Genomic DNA, 23637 nt, shown 5'->3' on the forward strand with positions numbered 1-23637 from the left:
TTCTTATATACATAATAATCCACCATTTATTCTACGCACAACTGACACAAAAGCAGCTTGCCCATACATGTATGAAGAAATGCATGCAATGACTACTTCACAAACAAAAAGTAGAAACTTATTTTGTGCTCCATATACTACACAACTGACAATGCCCAATTCTTCAAGACAAATATGCACATATTGTCTATCATTTAAATCGAAGAATTTACTTATACATGATTTTACACACATTTTATCTGACAATTACAGGGTATATACATATTAAAACAAAGAGGTATACATACAATACACTGCTTTTGAAAAACAATATCAAAAATATTTAAAATCAATTACAATAAATGTCATTCTGATTTTCACAATCTAACTTGCTTTGATTCATATTTGAATTTCATCTTTTCAGAATTCTATTTCTAACATTATCATGTTACAAATGTCATACATGTGTGAAATAACTTTCATCAAAACCAAGTAGAAAATTGAAAGAAAATATAGCACTTCGTATGACAAGGCCTCTTCACTTTACAACTGTCTACCAATTTTTTCAATATTTTCTAAAATAATATACCCAAATATAGTGGTACAACCTGTCTTGCTCAGCTTAGCCAAGAGAACATATGATTTTACATGTCAAACAAATTCAAAGCAATACTAAGGGGGTAGATTGTTTCCTCATGTTATAAATTTCTTCCTTTTTTTTAAAGATAAGCAAGGGAAGTGTGAGGGTATTTTAAGTGTTATTTTCATAGATACAATTAATCAAATATAAGCTGCATTCCTCCTCCTTTCCGTCAAACTATTGCCCATCCATGATTTTATTCACACACTAAACACATTCATTTTGCCCGGCAAACATAAATGGATTGCTTTCATCTCCACATTTTCAGCAAACGAAAATAAACATTTTCTATAAATATATTCCACTATACTTGTTTTGAACATTTGTAGCAATAAAGCCAGGTAATAATGGGAAAAACTTTTTTTGTACTGAGCAAGAAATAAATTGAATGGAAATGTCCAGGCTTCCTACTCATTTATTTTATAAAAATTTAGGTTTTGTTTCTTCACACACAATTATATGATTTGTAGTTATAGGATACCATACTCTAGGCATCATTCTATTGATTTCCACTCATCATCTAAAATCTCCCCCCTCTCTGATTTAACTCAATACTGAAATAAAGCCTTTCAAGCTAATATAAAAGTAAGATGTAAAAAAAAAAAGGTCACATATAGGAATAAATTTCATTAATCAAAATATAGGTATTAAAAATTCCACAGTATTTGGTCCAAATCATTACCAAAACCTTTTATTAAAATATGGGAACATTAAGTAAATACTTCCTCAATTAAGATAACATCTTGCTTTACTGAATCAAATCTATCTCTAGGATTGTCACAGAAAGGAAACAAAATTGAATGGATTTTTTTTTGTAATGGAAGGGGGGGGGGTAATTCTCCCTGGTCTTCGGTCTCACAGGCCTTCCTTCCTACTTCAGAACAAACCCCCATACATCTAACCCTTCTATTCCTGTAAAAACTGGGTTATTAATAGGCTACGCAGCCCCCAAACCATGCCACACTATTAAATCAACCTGAAGATGGCAGTGTGGCCCTTCAAGGTGTGTTCAAGGCATTCAAACCCGGTCAAAATCAGTCTCGCAGGTCACAGGCTTTCCTTCGGCCTTGAGAACCAACACCCCCAAACCTTCCATTGATTCAAAGTCTAAATAGATTCAACGGTTCCTGCAGTGAACTGGTCCATACAATGTCACTTGATAGTAGGAATACTTCAATAGTGTGCATGATACAAGCTAATTAAAAATACACAACATTGAAATAGAGATACATCATCAACATAGAATTTCCACTGAACCGTATCGAGAACAAAAAATAAAAGAATCTTCCCAAAATCAACCACCTGCATCGATTATTCCCTCTGAAATAAAACTAAAATATCAAGATGAAAATTAATTTTGCAGAACTCTAAAAATATACATCATATCAACAATATTATAATCAAACAAATAAAACTAATACATTAATATGTAACATTAGTTCTAAAAGAACAATAAAATTGAGATCAAATATAGAATTAATTCATTTCTGTACAGGAGAGTGATATATATATTATGCAAATATTGATGAATTCATGATTTATAGTCAAATAGCAAATCTTTCATCAGCCATTCAGGACAAAGTAGCAAATTTGATTAGTTTGGCCCAATCCATTTCAATGAAAAACCCCAAATTCGTACAAGAATATACCCCAAAAAAAATCTACATATACTGTGCTCACTTTTAATGCATTAGTATCTTTCGTAGAATGCTTGTTTTTAAAGAAGAAAATAATCACAAGAATCACTATAACTGCAATGTGATGGAAACCTCAAAATTACTTAGTTCATATGCAACTTCCCAAACATCAATTCTAATTATACACCCATACTCTTCAATCTCTATCTAAATCTAGTACGTAAAGTTTCAGTGGAAAATGACACAAAGAAGAACATTACCTGTTGCCAATTTGAAGAATAAAAGGCAATTTACAAATGAAAAAAAAAAGGCTAATAAAAAGGGCTTCAAAAAACTCAGCCAAAATGAGATATTTTCATAGGCCCGATATTTGCACAATACAGAGAACATTGAAATGTATCATCTTGACATGATTTTTTTTTTGTATTACAAAATCTCTCTTTCTCTCTCTCTCTATATATACATACACAAAGAGAAAATTATTTCATTTAACTGCTAAAATCACCAGCACTGGACAGTAAGTTAAAAAAAAAACCCATTAAAATACATGGCTCAATTTTCAAAACCATGATAGCCAAAATAAAAAAATCTCAGAATTGATATGAAGTAGCACTCATGCAAGATGGTGTGTAGGAGGAAGAAATATTATGTTGCCAAAAACATTTTCTGACATCTATTCTATCACGTTTACATCGAAGAACATAGATGAAAAAAAATATATATCCACGTATGTACAAATGGAAAATAAATATAGAAAAGTGATAAGGACAAATAAAATGGAAGTGATGAGGATAAATAATATGGAATCAATTGCTCATGAAGAGTGAGCACCTTTCAAGTACGGCAGACAAATGGAAAGTTTTAATATGTGATACGACTCTACGAGAGTTTTCTGGGTCCGTTGCATAGGAGTTAATACCACTACGCTAACTTTGCCATCCAGTGGTAACTACCATGGTAACAATGTTTCAACAGTCAATCAAATTCAGGATTCCATGGTAATTAAAATTTATTATAATTTACATGCAACTGGACCCTGGAATCGATTGCTCACATGACAACTATGCTCATTACACTATAAATACCTTTTCACAACCTTGACTCTGATGCCTAACCTAAAATAATTCTGTACCAAGAACATGATCATAACCCTATAAATTCAAACTTTTTAGATGAATTCAGACAGTATAATTGTCTCAGGGGAAAATGATCTTCACTATATAGGCAATGGCATACATGTATCTTGACAACAAAATCTTCAATACAGATTGGACTACCAATAACTACATATCTTGAGACAAATATGGTCAATTTCACAAGTCATTTGACACATTGTTCAAGTTTGAATGAATAATTCTTGAGTGGGATGTTGCTTTCTTTCAAATATATACTCCCGAGTTATAAACTGTGGCCATTGTCACTTGATTATAGATACATGTAGACATGTTAGTCTTCGAAATTCAATTTAATTTGGTTTCAAAACAGGATTACAATAATTACATTGAATGCTCAATTTCAAGATTTTCTGCAAGAAACATGTATAGAATACCATTTGTTTGGTGATAAATGTTTCTATGATCTACGCGTTTGGTCCATTACGTATAAAAGTTGCTCATTTGGAAATACTTGATATGTATCCAAAGTCATGGCAACAATCGATAAAACTCCCAAAATTCATTCAAAATAAATCAATGCAAATGTAATACACAAATGCTTCATAGGAATAACATAGTGGTATATTGATAATACATTACAAAATAGAGATAATAGTTTTCAGATATAAGTTTCATTGCTATATTTATTGAAATCATACATTAAAAAGCATCAAAAGCATGAATGCTTGTTGTTAAGCAACCAGAGGACTAACGGCTTAAGGACCTCTCTGATGGTCCTGATATTCAGGGTCTCATGGTCTAGTGGTTAGAGCACCGGACTCATGATTGTGAGGATGTGAGTTCAAATCCCCGCTCGTCCATTATCTCCACTTTAACCAAACAGGCCCAAGTGTAATTTCTGTCGGATATAAGGTCAGTCATTATGACTGATTATTAAATTAGACGTACAATGTTTCCCATGTAATTGGTTATGCCAGCTTGGCGTTGATGCAGCAGAAAGCTGCTTTGCTAAATTCCTATGTGAGTTACTTCAACAGAAACAGAAAGAATAAATATCTTCTTTATCTTACCAAATGATGCTAAAGCACTGACTGGGGAGCGAGTCTGCTACTCTATCTACTCAGCCAGCATATCTCCTCTCCAATGAACCCGTCTCTCAATATAATAAATAACAGCTCTAATATAGCAGCACATGAGAGTATACATTGCAGCCATTCTACATAGAGGTATTATGTACATGATATAGAGCTCATTTATAAAACATGTCAACTATTAAAAGCCTCGTGCGAACTGACAAATATGCATAAAAGCAACTTAATTATAGATCTCTTGGATTCCTTTATCAGGGATAACATATGAATATGGAAAACAAATCTAAAAACCTTTGCCTAAGCTATCCAGTTTGGATTGAGCGAAAGGAAAGGGGAATATTAGCTTTCTAATGGCTACTAGACAATGGTGTCAAGAATATATTCTGAAAGGAGGAGGGGGGGGGGGGTGGCTGATGAACATACCGAAACAAGTTAATGCCATAAAGGATTAATTTATTTTTTGTGTGGAATGTGTGGGTGTGGCTTTCTTTCATTTCTTTTTTTTTACTATCTGGAAACATGAAAGGACTAGTTGAATTGATTTATGAAATTTGTGTATATTTTTATGGATTACCTATTTTACTGGTACCTTGAGATTATTGTAATACGAAGTTATTTGTCAGTTTATGTTTGTAAAAGTATTTCACTGCTATATGTAAATGTCAATGGAAGAATCAATTAAAGAAAAGGGGTTGAATGACAGTCCAATTCACTGATATGATAACAAATATGATGACACATGTTGCACTAAGAAAAACCCACAATACATAGATTTCTGTAGCATAATGTATCATTACTACGAAAGCTGCAATGGTATAAAACTGTCTTGCTTCATACAAATGCTTCTTCAAGGTGAATTCATATTGCAACCAAATCAAGACATTTCTGACAAGTATCTCAATGATAACATATTTTCAGCTGGTTTCAGTGAATCGCATGTGTTAACTGGTAGCAGGTCAATCTACAAAATGCCATTGTTCTAACATATCAAAACGTTAATGTATTAACTTTAAATTTGATTTTTTTTTTTCCCACTGGGAGGTGGGAGTTTCGTAGCAAGGCAAACAATTCGAGAGAACATGAAATGAGGGGTATTTGTCATGATATTACAAGGGTAACATATCAAACACAAGATCTATGTGCAGGCTATCTTGCAAAACCACTCCACAAATAAAAATAAAAAAATGAAAACAGTATTCCAGAAAAGAAAAAGTTAAAATTCACAAACCTACTACAACCCAATAAGTCTCCAAACATCTACAATCCACAATACATACTAATATACAGAGGTGCACTGATATTTCCAAAAGAAAAATACAAACAAACCATATATGATATTACCTGTACACATTACGCTATATGGTACGATGATATTCTACAAGGTATAGATTGAGATGTCTGATATCATGATCGAATTGCCACTTATTTGTTTTCGTTTCGCTAGATCCTTAACTCTACATAGCGACAATGCTTGTGCGAATTCACACCAATTTAACTACATCCAGTAAACATAAGGACCATAACAGTGTAGAAAGAATTTATTGTTTTGGTGAAAAAACGCCTTTAGCAAATCATTTTTACGCACTGCACTTATGCGTGCTGCTTTGGGCATTTTTGTGTGCATGCAATGCAGGAAAGTGTGGTGTCAAGGGCATTCTTGCGCCAACACAACAAATTGTCACATTTTGCCATTCATGGGTCCTTATGACTTTGGGCCATGATCTCCAGTCAGCCTAGTAACAGAAGCAGTAGAAGAAGAAAATATAGAAATAGCAGTAGAAGTAGAAGGATCACAAGTTAGTCAAAAAGAGCTTTCATGTCAGCAAGGACCTGGAATAGGTGATCACGGTATCTCCCAGAGTCCGTGTTGGGACAGGAGTGTTTGGATGAAATGTGAAAGAAGAGACGCGTGTCCTCTGGGATCATGTACGCCACGCCATAGCCCTGGTCCGACACGGGGGCAAAGCCTCCTCCTGGGCATGACTGCAGGATGAAAGAAATTAAGGAAAATTAAATAAGGAGAGGAAGACAAGTAAAATACATACCTTCAAATGAATATAAATAAATTTGTACATTTCACATTCCTTCTTGTTTACAAAATCTGGCAACCAACTGACATTCCCAGCTCGTTGACATCTTGTAAGTTTCCTCCAAAAACGGGTCAACTATTTGAAATTGACCAATCCTATAGTATATTTCTTGGCTTGGAAATGTCTCACACCTTGTTCTTGTACATTACAACCTTGGTATTTCCTGTGTAATCTACAACATGATAATAATTGACACAGGCAAAATGACCTCCATAACCCCTTTCTCCACCCATAGATCGAAATTGATGAAACAGTTCAAATAAAGTTCATGGGCATGATAAAGAAAAATCCCATTGTAGTAAAACTTGATTAACCTATTTGTTTTTATAGGAAGGTGGTCCTTCACTTTTATTATTCATTCATTCATCCATTCATAAGTATATTAAATAAATAAATAAATAAATAGATAAATGAATAAATAAATATATGAATAAATAAATAAATAAATGAATAAATAAATAAATGAATAAATAAATAAATAGATAATTAAATAAATAAATGAATAAATAAGAAAATGAATAAATAAACAATTTAATTGAAAACTGTAATTAATACCTAAGTGAATAAATGAATGAATAAATATATAAATAGCTTTCAATAAAAAAAAATACAAATACCTCAGTAAATAAATGAATGAATAAATAAATAAACAAATAAATGAATGAGCAACCAAATAAATAAACAAAACTTCACATGACATTGACACTGACCTTATCCCTGTATCCTGGAGCATTGACATTGATCCGACCTAAAATTTGACTCTGAGGAATCTGGCTTGTCGACAGCGTCCAGGGCAGTGTGAGGGCATGCTTCAAAAAATCACATTCCTGTCAGAATAAGAATATATATTTTTCAATTACTTCTATTATGACACTCTAAAACGTTTGTATGCCTAAAATCTTATATTCTTGAATCCGGCAATTTAGCATTTCATTACAAATAACTGCAAGTCACCAGGTTAAGATTAAGAATATAAATTTGGATCTTTCTCTTTATGTTCATTAAATTTATAAGGGTTGGTTTGGGATCAAAATAAGTGGTGAACCCAGTTTGATTCATGACATTCCTGTATAATCTTGAGAAAAAAATTATTGAAGATTAACAATAAAGTAATGGGAAATACCAAATAAATGCACAAATTTCAAAATGCATATTAGAAAGATAGGCAAGAATGAAAGCAGGGGAAGTAATAATTTGTTTGTGGACCAGGGGATTTATCTCTAGACACTACACGCAAGGTTTAGGATTCAGATCCATGCACAGAATTAATAATCATTGTTGAGAATCTCACCAGGTTTGATCCTTTGCATGCTACAAAGAGAGCAAAGAGGTGCCTGTCGACCCCCTCGCCATTCATACATCCACGGAACATCTCTTGATGCTTGTCAATTGATTTCTGAAGGTACATCTTCTTCTCTTCATTCGTCATCTCCTTGTTTTCCATAGCCCTGTAAAGAATGAGTTTCATTTGTCAAAATGTATGGAGTGGTTCTATGTCTGGGTAATATTCCACAAACCTTCACACGACATGGCTCTTATCCTCTAAACAGTGTGCCAAAAATATGATCTATAAAATAAGAGCAAATATACGATTAAAAAAAAAAAGAAAAACCACAGCCTGTCACATGAGATAGAAAAAATGTCTGCACACCATTTTAATTCTACACATATCCTGCATTTTTTCACCACTTTCACCAGTCTGGGCTCCGTAACACAAAGATTAGCGATCAATCGCTAAATAGCGGACATCCAATTGGAAATACTGACTAGGAACCAATCAGAAGTCTTCTTTCATATTTTTCATTCATCGCTAAGCTTTGTGTTTAGGGGCCCACATCTGATATCTTTATTTGAATTTGATTGGCTGAGAAGCACAGTTCCTATGGTAACTGTTGAATGAAATATACCTTGTCAGATAAACACCCAATAAGTCTTTTCATGAAACGGGGGCGTTGTGGTCTCGTGGTCAAGACTCTCATCTGTCAATCTGAAGGACGTGGGTTCAATTCAAAGCCATGGCGTGTTTTCCTTCAGCAAGAAATTCACCCACATTGTGCTGCACTCAACCCAGGTGAGGTAAATGGGTACCGGCAGGAAGTAATTCCTTAAAAAGCTATGTGCACCGGAATTGGTAGACTAGCTTAGCCGGGGTAATATAGGAGCGCCTTGAGCACCTAGCAAGGTGGATACGTGCACTATACAAATCATATATTATTTATTTACTTCAAGGAGATTAACTTACAAGACAAAATCCTTGCATTCCTTTGAGAAAGAGCGGACTGTTTCCGTCCTCCCCTCCCTGTAGAGCCTGAGAGCACATGATTCGTATGTCAGAGCATGCTTCTTACTGGAATCTCTGTAGTATGCCAGCTGAAGGGCAGCTTGGATGAAGCCGTCAGGACTCAACTAGGAAATTCAATTGAAAGATAGAAAAGGGAATGTGAGATTACATGTACTGAATGTTTCCAATAATATACCTTGGAAATCATAACTTGGAAGTAGGCATAAAGCCCTAACAGCGGGGGGGGGGGGGGGGGGGGGTAGATTGTCCCTCCCCCATCGCCACCTGCTTGTACTGACAGAGTATATTAAATCTAACATTAATAGGACTAGACAATGATGTAAGCAAGTAATTTAAATATTTTTTTTCATTTCATTTGAAAGAAATGCATTGAATCCTTTATATAAACACTAAGTAAGACATGACCTACTAAGTGTTTATAATACACATGACACATAACAACAAATATATATTAAACGCAAGAGCTTTTTTTATAGCTTTGCATTAATCTATGAGAACATGCTTTACATGTCTGGATTATCTAACTATTTTCTTGCATTCATGACAAGTTTTGAAATCCACAAAGAAATTTGGCCTTGTTCTTCATTTAATCATAAAAAGATAAGGAATCTTGTCCAAATTCAATGAAAAATAAATAGTTTTTACATACCTTTACTTTCTTCATAAAACCCTTTCCGCAGTCATCAGTATATATAACAATGTGGTCAATATCAGCTGTTTTCTGAAAGAATAAAAAATGTAGTAAAGGAGTATTGAATTCAAAGCCTGATGCAATTTCATAATTTTCAATGCTAACAATATGTTGCAACTGAAAAGTGAATGGATTTTCCTGGGGTGATTCATGAACATCAATTTTAAGAAAGATACACCATAATCAATTCTGATAAGTTTATTGGTATACATTCTTCGTAATGTATTTCAATTGTTGATGAAAAATCCATATGTTTGATGAAATGGTTGACAGCTCAATACATTCTATAGCAACTCACATCTCACACTGAATCGAAGTGAATCAAATCAATACCAGATATCTTGATTAAGATCAAATGGAATCAATCAAATTTTTGAAAAATAAAATAGGAACTATGTTCGTAAAATCCAATCAATCAAATCAAATCAAGAAATAAAATAAAAACCTCAGTATCCAAACCTAACTCATCTAATCAAATCCTCATATCGAACTTATTCCCTTTCCCTCAAATTAACTCCACTTTTCAATTCTCACTTTTCAATATCGAATGGAAATGAAAATGAAAATAACACCAGTACAGTCACATCAAATCACAGTATCACATCATATTTATTCAGATGAAATAACATTTAGTAAAATAAAAATATCAAATCAAATCAAACTTATGTTTTACCTGAACATGTATATCTTTTGCTTCCATGATAATCTTGCTTAGAATATTGTCTACCTCCCATACCATAGGCTGGGGCTCGAGACCAGTACGACTTTCACGTTTTTGGGGCGGGGCACAATTACCATCGGGCGAGTACAGGCAAGGATCCAGGTGTCTACAAGGGGGGGGGGATGGTCAGATATAAAGATAATTATTTGATGGGAAAATAAAAAATGTAAAAATTAACATCATCTACAGGACCTGTTCTTTTCTGTAAAATAATTAAATCATGGGTGGGGTGTATTATGACTTTAAATCACACTTATTTTTGTGTGAAACACCCGGTTCCCAGGCCTTAGGTGCCAAATCAGCAGACCAGATTCTCAGTTATTTGATTCACAACAGCTTGAGTTGTACTCCAGTGTTTAAAGATTGAAATTCTCATAGCTAATAGGCATCTGACTGCAACGTTTATCATTTGTCAACATTTGAATAGGGTTATAGGAGATTTATTCCCACCATGTAAAAACCAGAAAAAACCTGGAATACCTCATTTAGCACGAGAACCTTCTCTTTTGCCTTCTACTTCACCTTCATCATAATTTTATATTACTGTTATGATAATTGTCGTTTTCATCATTATAATTTTCTTTAAATATGCCTTATTAATGGTCTTTATCCCCCCCCCCTTCTCATTTTGTTTATGATTTTGCATGATTTTTAATTCAATGTTTTACTGCATTCGTTATATACCGTCATGCGGACAAGGTCTGAGCCATGTAAGGCACTTTCAGTTCTGTTAATTGGTTTATTTTATTTGTATGTTAGACATGCTTTTTTTATACATGGGTGTCGTTTGTTTATTTTTATTTACCAATTACTTGGTGAAAATGTTTTGTCAAGTATACTTTGCAGTAGAAAGGATAAATAAAGCATAAATCACATATACAAAAAAAATTATCAACATTGTCATTTTCAATACCATTATGATACTCCTATCAATGTCATTTATCAATGAAAATCATTATCAAAATAATTCACAAACCCCCCCAAAAAAAAATCTTAGTCAAACGCTAAAGCAGGAGAAGACGTTCACTTACTCTTCCATGAGGGCGTACTCAAACATGTGACCCATGACAAGGCCATCACCCCAAGAATGCTCCACGTTGACACCGGCTTTACCGTCGGCAAAAATCAACATATGGAAACACTTGTCAAACCAAATGGAGCTTCCATCGCCACTCATTGAGTATTTACCTCTGCTGCTCATGTCAGGCTTGGATACGGTTTCCAGACTCAACTGATTTGAGAGGATATGATATGTTAATAATCATAATGAATTTCCACATCTGATTAAAAAGACTAGTAGAAATTCAAATGCAGATAGATGTATATATGTCAACAAAGAAACATATTCAGTTCGAATTCATAATGTGGTGGGAATTTACAAAGGCCAAACGCCTATTAAGGTTATTCCCGAAGGTAATAAAATTGACATAAATATATACATAATAACATTTAAAATACATTTAAAAAAAAATACACACTTACTTATATCATGTGCCTACTCATCTATTTTAGCTACCGGTAAACAGGAAAATTTGCTAATGCCTGGTACTATCAACTATTTATATTGACCAGTCATGGTTTGATATGAAGATGGTTTCATATAAAATAACAAGGACCCATATAAAAAAAAATAATACACATCATTTTGCACGGGCATTAGAATTATAAACACCTGTTTCCGGTAAAACAAGAAGCATTCTATAGGTGCCTGTAATTCTTACTCATGCCCTCGATGATGACTATCATTTGTATTCTACTAGAAATTAGTAAAAAAAAAAATACAATGCACCAAAATATTCACCGTAAACACAGAGGACTCGATGATCTCCAACGACTGCGCATTGACGCCTGATCCAAACCAATGCCTGCGAATCTTAAACCATTCGTTGCGTTTCATCGTCGTCAAGGAAGCAAGGTAATACCCGGCTTTTGCCTCTTCCGAATCTGGCAAGGGGTACAAAATGGTGGAAATACTTTTTAATACATTTTTGAAGACTCCACAATGTAGATTAAAATGAATTTTAGTAGTGTTGATCATCGCTTGAAAAAAATGATATTTTGATGAAGCAACTATCTGATCGATTGACGAACAAATTTTAAACGGATAAATGGGTAGATGGGCAGACAGGGTGATGGATGGGTTGGTGGATGGAAGGATAGTTTATGGATGGGTGGACGGACGGGTGGATGGATGGTGGATGGTTGAAAGGATTGGTCAGTGGAAAGATAGATTGATGGATGGGTGGATGGATGGATGGTTGAATGGATTGGTCGGTGGAAGGATAGATTGATGGATGGGTGGATGGATAAATGGGTAGACAGAGTGATGAATGGATGGATAAATGGGTAGACAGAGGGATAAATGGACGGATGGGTGGATAGGTAGATGGATGGATGGGTGGGTGGAAGGATAGATTGATAGATGGAAGGATGGATGGGTGGAAAGGTAGATGGATTGATGGGTGGGTGGAAGGATAGATGGATGGTGGATGGAGAGATAAATTGATGGGTAGATGAATGGATAATTCTCACCTTCCCTTTTGTCTGCATCCTCCATGATCCATTCTATTTGTTTTTGCATAGCCATAGCTGAAATCATTTTGCCTTTACTATCATGGGTATCAAGCTTGTAGTATAAACCCTTCCTAAAGACCACCACATGCTGTATTAACAAATAGAAAATATGAAATATTATTAAAGCAAACAATCACCGTTGGTGAAGGTGATGGGCAAACTATCACTTTTGAGGCAAGCTGGATGTAGCTATCTTTCCGAAGCAAAGCTGAGGAAAGATAGTGAGTACATTCAGCTTGCCAAGGAAGTGACAGTTTACCCCATCACCTGAATTCAAGAGGTGATTATATGATTTATATTGCACATCAAGAACCACTATAAACAAAGAAACTAATATTCATAAACAAGGAAGACTGATTTTATGCAATCAAGATTTCCTTTGCAAAACAAAAAAAAGCGATCAAGACAAAGCCTGTTTTAATGCTAGCGTGTATGTAAACTGTGTGCAAGCATCTAGATCTTGCAAGATTGCTGTGACCTCACAAGGGAACTTTCCAGTCACAACAGAACAATCGAAGGGCAATGCACTTCCATTTTGCGCAAACTTTCACTGCTAGCGCGTAAGCACGCTGTGTGCGCGCATCTAGATCTTGCGCGATTGTCACTGCATGTGATGGAGAATAATGGGAAAAAAAAATGTAGGTGCAATGACCTCTTCATTTTGCGCATACTCAGACTAAGTTATCACGCGTTACGACCCAATGGGCTGAAGTGATCAGCAGAATGCAAAAGTTCCATCACTGCGAGTGATGATTGATGGCGAAACTACCCTTTATCACGTGATTGACTTTTGACCAATCCTATGGCCAGATTCTTATTATGCGGAATATCATTTTTTCATATACATCATAAATATTCCATTTTCAAATCTTAAATTTTAGAAATATTTGTAATGATTTCAATAATTCTTATATAAATGAACATTAATATATTTTGTAGGCATCTGTTATATAGATTTTTACAAAAAACTTTCTCATTATCTTAATATATTTTTCTACTAAAAAAAAACCTATACTCTCAACATTTAAATACTTAAATTTAAAAAAAGTAGATATAGAAAAAATAAATATACCTTTGCTAGATCATAGTGAACAATTTCATCACATTCTTCACCAGGTATCCTGCAGAATATAGAAATAAACAACAATCATGACAGTATGACAAATATGATAGCTTCCTGCAAAAATACATTATGGGGAAAAAACTATGAAATCTAGAATACCAATTAAAATAAGTTCAATCCTTGAAAGAGCTATTATGCTACATTAGATTATATTCTGGAATGTGGTTCATGATTATTTAATTGAAATAAATAACAATTCACTCAATAAAATTGTTCATTTGTATAAAACTATTCATTTGAAATAGGACCCAGATATTTATTCACTAATCTATATAAAGCAGTCATGCTCATCCAGCTGTGTATCAAACGGGGTGATTGCCATGGAATGTGACTGAGACAGTAACCATGGAAACATACCTGGTAGTTGACATGCACCTTTCGTACTGGCTCATACACATGGGGATGGTGTTCCGCACCCAGATGGGCTGGAGCTTCTCCCGTTCCAACTCCATCTTGAAAATCATCTCGCGGTAGATGACCATTGCGGCTCTGTTGAGGACAAGAAAGCATTTTATGAAACAAATAGTCTGTGATTTTCACTAGAAACAAACTTGCTCTGAGCCAATCAGATGCAAGGATTATGGTAGCTTATAATAAAAGTCAGGGAAAATCCCTGGGGTGAATTTCATGAAAGAAATAGTCGGTGATTTTAAATGACAAGTGTTATAAGCTCCTGAAATCCTTGACCCATGAATCCAATCAGATTACCATTACCGCAAACGTACTCATGACCCAAGTCTAGGGTTGATACCTCACATGATTCTTTACTTATCATGCCAACAAAACCTTTCAACATATAGAATAACCTTTGTGACATTTGACCTTTCAAATTTGACCTTCATACCCCTAAAATTCATCAGATCATCGTCAGTCTCATTTGAAGACGGAGAAAAATTCTTAATTTGATCCCTCAGATGTTGTTTCAATTATTTTATTTTTAGTTCACAGAAAGACAGAAAGAAGGTCCCCAAAATAAAATACCTTCGATAATCTCCTAGGATTGACATTGGCGTAATAATGATTGAATATAGAGAAAGTGAAGGCCATGTTTTCGTTTTCCCTTTATTTCTGAACATGGGAAGAGGGATGGAGAGGAAAGACAGACACAAAGAGGGAAAGACAGAAATAGAGAAAAAGAGGGCGATAAAGAGAATTTCTATGCATAAAAAAAAAATGCAACATGATTTCAAACTTGTAGTAATCATGTCCAATTATGACATTTTTTTTCCTCATATTCAGAGTAATCATTTAAAAATCCTTAAAACTGTTAAGTGCCATCTTTTTAATAGCACATCTATTTGTAAAATTCTAAGGCCAAACCTCACAATGCAGATTTTTTGCATTGATAACGCTTTATAATTCAACTTGTATATTGAGAAGTGTCCAGTACAGAATAGATGCTCCTTCAAAGGTTACTGTATTAACACGAGTCCACCATTGATTAATTTCCATAAACAGTGAATTTCAGTGAAAGCCAAATTGTACACTCATCATCGGATGCTACCCGAATATATATAATTGAGGATGAAATCTGCATAAACCATGGTTGATTTCAGAATTACCATTGTGAATTTGAGCTAAAATGTTTTGTTCAATTATTGTATGTACCTTGCTGCTTGATTACAAGTTGGTTTGTAGTTGCAAAAATCCAGGCAGTAGTAGTTGGAGTACATCGGTATGGCTTCCCGACTCGACAGGTACACATACTTCTCCCTGAGAAATAAAGACGAATACCCAAAATCATAAAATTTCAGAACAATTCAATATTTCACCATCACCACAGTCACAAGCTTTGATATGAACATATGCATGTATCTGTATTTTTTTATACATAAGTTTGTATTGAAATAAATCATCAAGAATCACAATATTTACAAATGACTTAATCTTTCTAATGGTAACTATATTAAATTAATGAAATGGCATCAAAGGGCAACATTATTTAAAGGGATGAATTTTGGGGCTGGGTCGAAGCGAATGGTCCAACAATGCCCAACCAATGCTGCTGGTTACCCTTGCGATTCCTACAGACTGGTGGACCATTGTCATAGTTTATTGGCAAAGTTACCTTGTCTACAAGCATGAATTGGAGCCCAGAAGATACCAAAATATGTAGAACATGCTATTTTTTACTTGATAAGATTTTTTTTTACACTGTGAATGTCTTCAGGATTTTGCCTGAAAAGTAACATTGTTATGACCTTGCAATGAGGTAGTGAAACATACCACCAATCTGTGACGTAGTTTGAGGCCCACCAGGATTTCAGCTGGAGCAGTTTCTGCATCTTGGGGCCATCACCAGCTTCAAAGGCCTATTAAGTGAAGAAGATAAATAAACCTTTTTTCAGGAAGGTAAATAATGTATTATATAGTCAAACCTATATTGCTGGACACCTGTATAGTGAAAAACTGTCCTAAGTAATCACAGAACCTGTCTCCCATTTCGAACGAATATGTGTTATCTGTCTATAAAGTATTTTCCCCATATGTCATGTGATATAAATTCCAAGTATGAGATCATTTTGAGCAAACCTTGGCTTGATCTTTCAGCTCCTGGTACTCCTTCTCATCCATCAAATGCTCAACGGAGTCCAAGAACTTGGCGATGGTGGTCTCCAGGGCTGGCACGGGCTGTCGTGGGAGGCACATTTGCTGGCTGTACGTCGTTGGGTGGCGACTGCAGATCATTCGGAGGAGGAGTCCCCACACCTTCGTGGTGTTGCTCAGTTGACGAGGGGGCTCGTCTGAGGATGAAGAAAATTTGATGATAATTTAAGTGGATATTTGGGTAATTTATGATTATGTTCAAAATAATATTCAACATTATCAAATCATCTACATGTAACTGATTCTCCTCCGCCTATCAATTCTTCCCTTCTCCTTTCATCATCAACATCTTCACCAACATCATCATCACCATCATCATCATAATTATCATCTTTATCATCATCTTCATTGTCAGCATCCTCATCACCATCATCATCATCATCACCATCATCACCATCAACATCACAGCATCATCATCATCATCATCATCACCATCATCATCATTATCATCATCATCACCATCTCCATCATTAGTATCATCATCACCATCATCATCATTACCATTATCACCGTCATCATTTACATTATCATCATCACCATCATAATCATCATGATCACCATCATCATCATCATCATCATCATCATCACCATCACCACCACCACCATCATCATCATCATCACCACCATCATCCCCATCATCTCCATCATTATTATCATCATCACCATTATCACCACCATCATCATCACCATCATAATCATCATGATCATTAAAATCATTATCATCATCATCACCACCATCATCATCATCATCATCATCATCATCGTCACTATCATCACCATACGATGAGGCGCGATAGCTCAGTCGGTAGAGCGGGGGATTCGTATTCCGGTGACCCGGGTTCGATTCCCACTTGGTGCGCTAGTGCCCTTTGGTTAGGCATTAATCCCCATAACCAGGTCCTTCGGAGAGGACTTTAAGCTGCCGGCCGTCTGGTTGCTTGCTTGCTTACAAGCATTCATGCTTTCTTAGCAATCAGGTAAAAAATCCCGATCAATCAATCAATCAACCATATCAGGCACCATCACCTTCTTCAATCACTAGACAACATTGCTTACAATGGATCATATTTATCATTCTCATCTTCCTATTTTACTGATATCATTCATGCTAAACATCCATTTACTTTCATAATTAGAATATATTCTGTCTGACTGTCTTCATTTTAAGCAAAATGTCTTAAGCAGGTTCCAAGACTATTTTCTAAATCCTGTTATATCATTTATATTATTTTACAACTTCTTGTTCATGCAATTATTGCCAACTTGCACTCCAAGGTTTATCTTTCTTTCATCAACAACTACCAACTATTTCTCTAACTCGTTCACATTCAATTTCTACCGACAGACACAATCAAATTCAATTTTCATAAATTTTTGATAGTGCATGTAAATGATGTATGGAATAATGTTGGTATGGGCATCAGTGCAGAGGAATATCCTTTGTTCATGAGGGGAGGGACATCTATTGTTGTGTCCCCCCAGATTATCCTCTGCGCTTATGCCATGAATATTGGGAATGCGTGTATCAGGGGTGTGAGTGGTCACAAATAAAAAGATCTGAAAAAAGCTGAAGAGTGTTGAAAAAGTCTGAAATAGAAAGAGCTCCCATACTTTTTGTACAGAGGAAGGCCAAAAATAAGCTGAAATTAAGCTGAAAATCAAAACAAAAAAATCTGAAATCAGATAAAAATCTAAACTGTCACACTCCTGGGGCCCGTTGCATAAAACTTTTTACCTGAGAAAACTCAGGTTGTTTTTACCAGAGTTTTTGCCCTGTGTTAAAGTCAATGGCAGAAATCACACTAACCTTAGTTTTCAGTTTTTACCCGAGTTTTCTCAGGTAAAAAGTTTTATGCAACAGGCCCCTGTTGTATCTAAAGGCCACTGCACACCTTACGACTGTTCGCGATCCGATTTCGGAACTAATCGCATTTTGCTCATTTTCTGAAAATGTGAATGGAACATATCATTTTATTTGAGGTTAATATCAATTGAAAGAATACTAATATAACCATTTTGAAAGATTGCAAGCCTTTATTATGGAGTAAAGGCCAAATTAGTTTCAAATTGTAGCCAATCGTACGACTGCTATGACGTCATTACGACTAGATATTAAATTCGCTTTTATTCTAATGTGGATGATAGCATAGTCACAGATTTTAACATAGGTATTTGTACGATGACTTCAAACAATACACAGTAAGATATTCCAAGTCTCAATATTAGCATCAAATTCTAATACGTTTTATTCCAAAATTGAGTCGCAGACCAATCGTAAGGTGTGCGGTCGCCTTAATAAGTAAAATGAATTCAATCTAATATTTCAACATCGATAAACATGAAAGTTATACTTACACATCCATCTTCTGTATGTTAGCAAGGCCCTCATAAGAAGGCGTCTGAAGTGAATGAGTAGGATGAAGTAGACCACGCCCACTGTCGTCGAGACGATAGCCACCTGGGTGAACTCTGGCACACCTATGTAAATGAAGGGGTGAGGGAGGTTATGCAAATTGTTAGTGGTTATTTTGATTAATAGAAAACCGATTGACAATGGTGATGATGATGATGATGACAATGATGATGTTGATGATGAACAGCATTTGTATAGTGCTATTTATCTGTAAAAAAAAATCAGAGGTGCCGGCTTCCCAATATGTCACACATTATTGACAAATTTGCTAGAAAAAATAGGTCTTTAGTTCAGATTTGAAAGTCTCGATTGCAAGCCTGTAAGTTAAACCAAAGGTCCAGCGGCTTAAGGTCCTCTCCAAGGGACCTGATAATGAGGTTGAATGCTTAAGCAAAGAGCACTAGCACTCTAAATTTATTTGGTCACATATGATATTTCAAAACTTCTTTTTATTGTATCAACTTTCCAGATGAGGGTATCAGATCAGCCTGCAGTTTATCTCTACATGTTTGCCCTTGAGGTGGACAACTATAAAAATGAAATTGATATGAGCTCTTTGCTATTTCATATAATCATATACGTAGGCCTACATATATACCTGTAAATGTGCACATATCTGGCTATAATTGATAGCTCTAGGAGTCTAGGTATATTGTATGAATACCAGCACTTATACATGGAAGGAAGGACAGACATGTCAGTTTATGCTCGTAAGACTGAAAGGTCCAAAAAGTCCAAAAATTAAATAAGGTTTGTGAAAATATGAAAATTAACATTTTCATTTTTGAACTAGCAAATCTTCAGAATACAAAAACATTTTTAGTTTCAGACTAATAAGCATCTAGAATAACAAACCTGTTTTCTTTCAGATAAATGAACATGCGGACTATCTGCGGACTAACATGCAGTCTCATTTTCAAAGATTTAAAATAAATCCATATATGCTGTGAATAGTGACCAGCCAAACATTGGATTTAGATTTATACCTTGCAGATTTGAAATGAAATATATTGTGGATTTGAATTAAAAACTAAAAGATTCGAATTTAAATCTTTTAAGATTTAATAATTAATCCTTAGGATTAAAAATGAATCCAATGTTCAGCTTGTCACTATTCACCGCCAATGCAGATTTATTTTAAATCACTTAAGTGAAATTTAGAGTGCCGCGTGGCATAGCCCAGCAACAAATCTCAGAAAAAAAATTTGTGTACAAAGTCAATGGGATACAATCCATCAACAAATATATGCCAGAGAGGCACAAGCACAAGTCCTTTTTCAGATGATCTTTGTAATTTGTATGGAGGTAGAGATAGAGTAGAAGGAGTGCATACCGGTAGTTCACAACATTGTGGTTACACGTAAGGACTTTATATAGGCAGGTATTCAAACTGTACAAACATTCTGTGGTGATTTTCATTTTTAGGCTCATGTATAACAAACTTCCCTAATCAGTGTACGAATAGTATAATTTTTTTTTTAATTGTTGTAGTACAAGACAAAAAGAGTCAAAAATTTTACTTTTGCCTAAAATGAAAACAGAACACGGTATTAAAAACCTCAATTTCTTTCATGGGATCGCAAATCTGGAATAATCTTCAAGAGAATGTAAAACAGCTAAAAAGTGTCCAGTCTTTTCGCATAGAACTAAAAAAAGCTTCATACAAGAATATTGATATAAAATATATATATTTAATTTACTTTGTTTATAGTTTGTATTCCACGTAAGATTATCTTATGCAATGCGCTGAATTTACTTACATGTATTCAGTTTTATTCAAAAGCACCTAACCGTAAGATGTAATTATTCACGTTGTATAAGATATTTCTAGTTGTATTATTTCATGCTATATCATGCTAAATACTTTACTTTATATTGTAAATAGTCTAACAAAGGGGCTACATCTCACTAGCAGAACTTGCTATTTCCGTAGATTCCTTTTACCAAACAAATGTAAAACAACTCATCTCTTTTATATGTATTTTATCTTGTTTGTTTTTTGGTAATAAACTCTTTCATTCATTCATTCAATTTTTTTATGTAGTTGTGAAAATTTCCATTTTCTCTGTGTGGAAACATACTGAAACTCTCAACCTGAACGATTCAATTAAATTTCATTCCATATGTCCGTCATATGTTCTTGCCTTTCCCGGCACAAAGAGGTGGGAGGATGCCGGTGTAGAAGTGGGTCTATTCACACCAGCTCTAAAATAAAATTAAAAACTCAAAATAAAATCATGAGAACTTGTTCAGGCACTAAATGACACATTGTGCAGTGAAACTACCTATACAGTCAAACCCACTTCATCATTAATCTGTTTAGAAGGACCACCAAGTTTGGTTTCCCTTGAATAATTTCCCCTATTAAAACATAGGAATCTGTGTCTATAAAGATGACCTGGGGGGTGTTTCGCAAAGATTTAAGCATGACTTAGAGTCGCACTTAAATGCCTAGTTGCGCGTGGCATAAAAGCCATGACCGCATTGGTCAGATCATGCAAAAAGGACGCGCACTACTGTGTATTGATCAATTAGATTGCGCGTTGCATTTAAGATACACGTTGGCATTTAAGTGCGATTTAAGTCATACTTAAATCTTTGTGAAACACCCACCAGTTCATATAGACCACCTCCCCTGTATCCCTTCAGTGGTCTTTATATATAAGTTTCAATGGTTTCACTTTGAAAATACATGCATAATGGTACACCCCATAGAATGCCTTCATTGTTAACCCCATGAAATGAATGAGAAACGTTTGGGTTCTTTTTGGGGGATTGTCATTTTTGGGGGAAAAATTTGCACCCCCTTATAGTCTGACTCAAGATTCGCGCCTGAAACTTGAGGTCTTTCTAGACAGGTGTTCCTTATGGTTGCTAAATATACCTCAGTCACATTGGCTCTATAGATGGTGGCCATACTGAGAGTCTAAAATAGCTGTTAAATTCAGTTTTATTCAAACCAACTTTAATTATGTAGCTATTAAAAGAAATGTTGAAACATCTGTTTTCGACTTGCCCTATGGCCACCGTAGACCAAATGTGACTGAGGTATAAAGCAGGTTTGACTGAAGGGCTTTGTGAATGTCATTCATTCTACAAAAAGTTCTTATTTCTTTTTAATGCTGCATTTTCTTTATCTTAGTGACTGGATAAAAGTTTAAAAACTGCTCAATCATTCGCAATGCAAATGTTCTCTTGGTATTGTAGAGATACATGTACCTGTGAAAATCGCTCCAATGTAAAAAGCGCCTAGGACTTTACAGGCATTATTTAGCAGGGACATTGAACCCTTTCACACGGGCAAAATACCTGATATTTCTTTTCATCCGTCAGTGGGTGTACAATACAACCATGAATACACCAAAGACTGACTATCAAATTGGAGTTCCTACTACTTTACAAGTATTTTCTATCAGGGAAATTGAACACTTTCACACTGGCAAAATACCTGATAATCTTTTTTATCCATCAGTGGGTGGTAAGCACACCATTGGATACACCAAAGACTGACATCCAAATTGAAATGAACAGTCCCAGGTCAACATGTTCACACTTATTATTGTTCCACCAAACCCCATGCACAGTTGTTGAATAGGTCAATTCAGTCATACAGATAACATCAAGGGTAAGAGTACTGTATCTCCTCATACCCAATATTTATAGCACGCTTTTCCCCAAATGGCCCAAGTGCTCCCAATTTCAGTTTAATACCTAATTCATACAAAAACAAATACAGAATGACATACATATAAAAAAGGCAGTTGCCTAGAACAAAAAAAGTTTTTAAGTTTTTAGTTTTTCAAGGAGTTACGATGCTTTAAATATATTTCATAGGCCTACGTATTTCAATGATGAATACAAATGTATAAATGTTCAGCATACTACATGTATAGGCCAGGGTAATGTAATGCACAGTTGAATTATGCAATTATAAATGTACAATGTTCTACTAATTTACATGTATCATACAGACCTACATTTCAATGAGCAATTAAAAAAATAAACCAATTATGAGAGGCCTCAATTGGTAAGGGAGAAAAAAAAACATATTAGGCCAACAATATCCCGAGGGGGGGGGGGGGCGGGCACTCAGTATATAATGCATAGTTTGCCGCGGAGGGGACCCCCATTTTTACACTCAAATTTCCGTTCCAAGGCATAGCATTTTTGTCTTATTGAGAAAAAGAACAAAGAAAGCCGCTCCAAGGCATAGCATTTTCTTCTTATCGAGAAAAAAAAAGAAAGATACCCGCTCCAAAGCTTCGCGTATTTTCCGCTACGCCGTTCCGGTCGCATTGATCTGCTACGATGAGCCGCAATTTTGGTGAAAAGCGGCCGGAGAGCGCTGTCCGACCATCGTCTCTGCGCTGGCGCAGCCGGCGCCTGTGCGCCGTGCTAGCTGCATGCACGTTGTCGACGTATGCTCGTTCCATTGGGATGCACACGCAGGCGACCCGTTCCAAGGACCCCCGTTTTCACAAACATTTGTAGTTCCGAAGCCCGTTCCGAGGACCCTCCTTTTTACAATAAGCCCGCTCCAAGGCCCCCGTTTTTTGTCTCGCCGCGGCACACCCCTACCACTTTTTTGGTCGAGTGCCCCCCCCCCCCCCCCCCCGGGACAATATCACTATTTGAGGAGGGGGGACCTGAATAG

The 23637-nt window shown here is 35.4% G+C and overlaps 1 protein-coding gene across 1 annotated transcript; it reads right to left on the reverse strand.

Moving 5' to 3' along the window:
- On the reverse strand, positions 1 to 23416 carry LOC129255733 (carnitine O-palmitoyltransferase 1, liver isoform-like). Its single transcript, XM_054894063.2, has 16 exons — positions 23233 to 23416; positions 18926 to 19048; positions 16496 to 16707; positions 16190 to 16275; positions 15572 to 15676; positions 14321 to 14452; positions 13913 to 13961; positions 12799 to 12928; positions 12068 to 12210; positions 11298 to 11497; positions 10219 to 10372; positions 9504 to 9575; positions 8795 to 8958; positions 7844 to 8000; positions 7263 to 7379; positions 1 to 6445 (listed from the first exon to the last, which is right to left on the reverse strand). The coding sequence occupies exons 1-16, from the start codon at positions 23414 to 23416 to the stop codon at positions 6260 to 6262; spliced, it is 2214 nt and encodes a 737-aa protein (XP_054750038.2). The 3' UTR covers positions 1 to 6259.
- Between the last annotated feature and the right edge of the window lie 221 nt (positions 23417 to 23637).

The sequence above is a fragment of the Lytechinus pictus genome, chromosome 3, assembly GCF_037042905.1.
Source record: "Lytechinus pictus isolate F3 Inbred chromosome 3, Lp3.0, whole genome shotgun sequence".
NCBI classification, from domain to species: Eukaryota; Metazoa; Echinodermata; class Echinoidea; order Temnopleuroida; family Toxopneustidae; genus Lytechinus; species Lytechinus pictus.

What these genes read in the sequence shown, in the direction of transcription:
- LOC129255733 (XM_054894063.2), bottom strand. Translation starts at nt 23,416, where the DNA reads ATGGAACGAGCATACGTCGACAACGTGCATGCAGCTAGCACGGCGCAC. An exon ending in TTCACTATGATCTAGCAAAG is followed by an intron (nt 12,929 to 13,912) that starts GTATATTTATTT and finishes TTGTTAATACAG; the next exon opens with CATGTGGTGGTCTTTAGGAA. An exon ending in CATGCAAAGGATCAAACCTG is followed by an intron (nt 7,380 to 7,843) that starts GTGAGATTCTCA and finishes TTATTCTGACAG; the next exon opens with GAATGTGATTTTTTGAAGCA.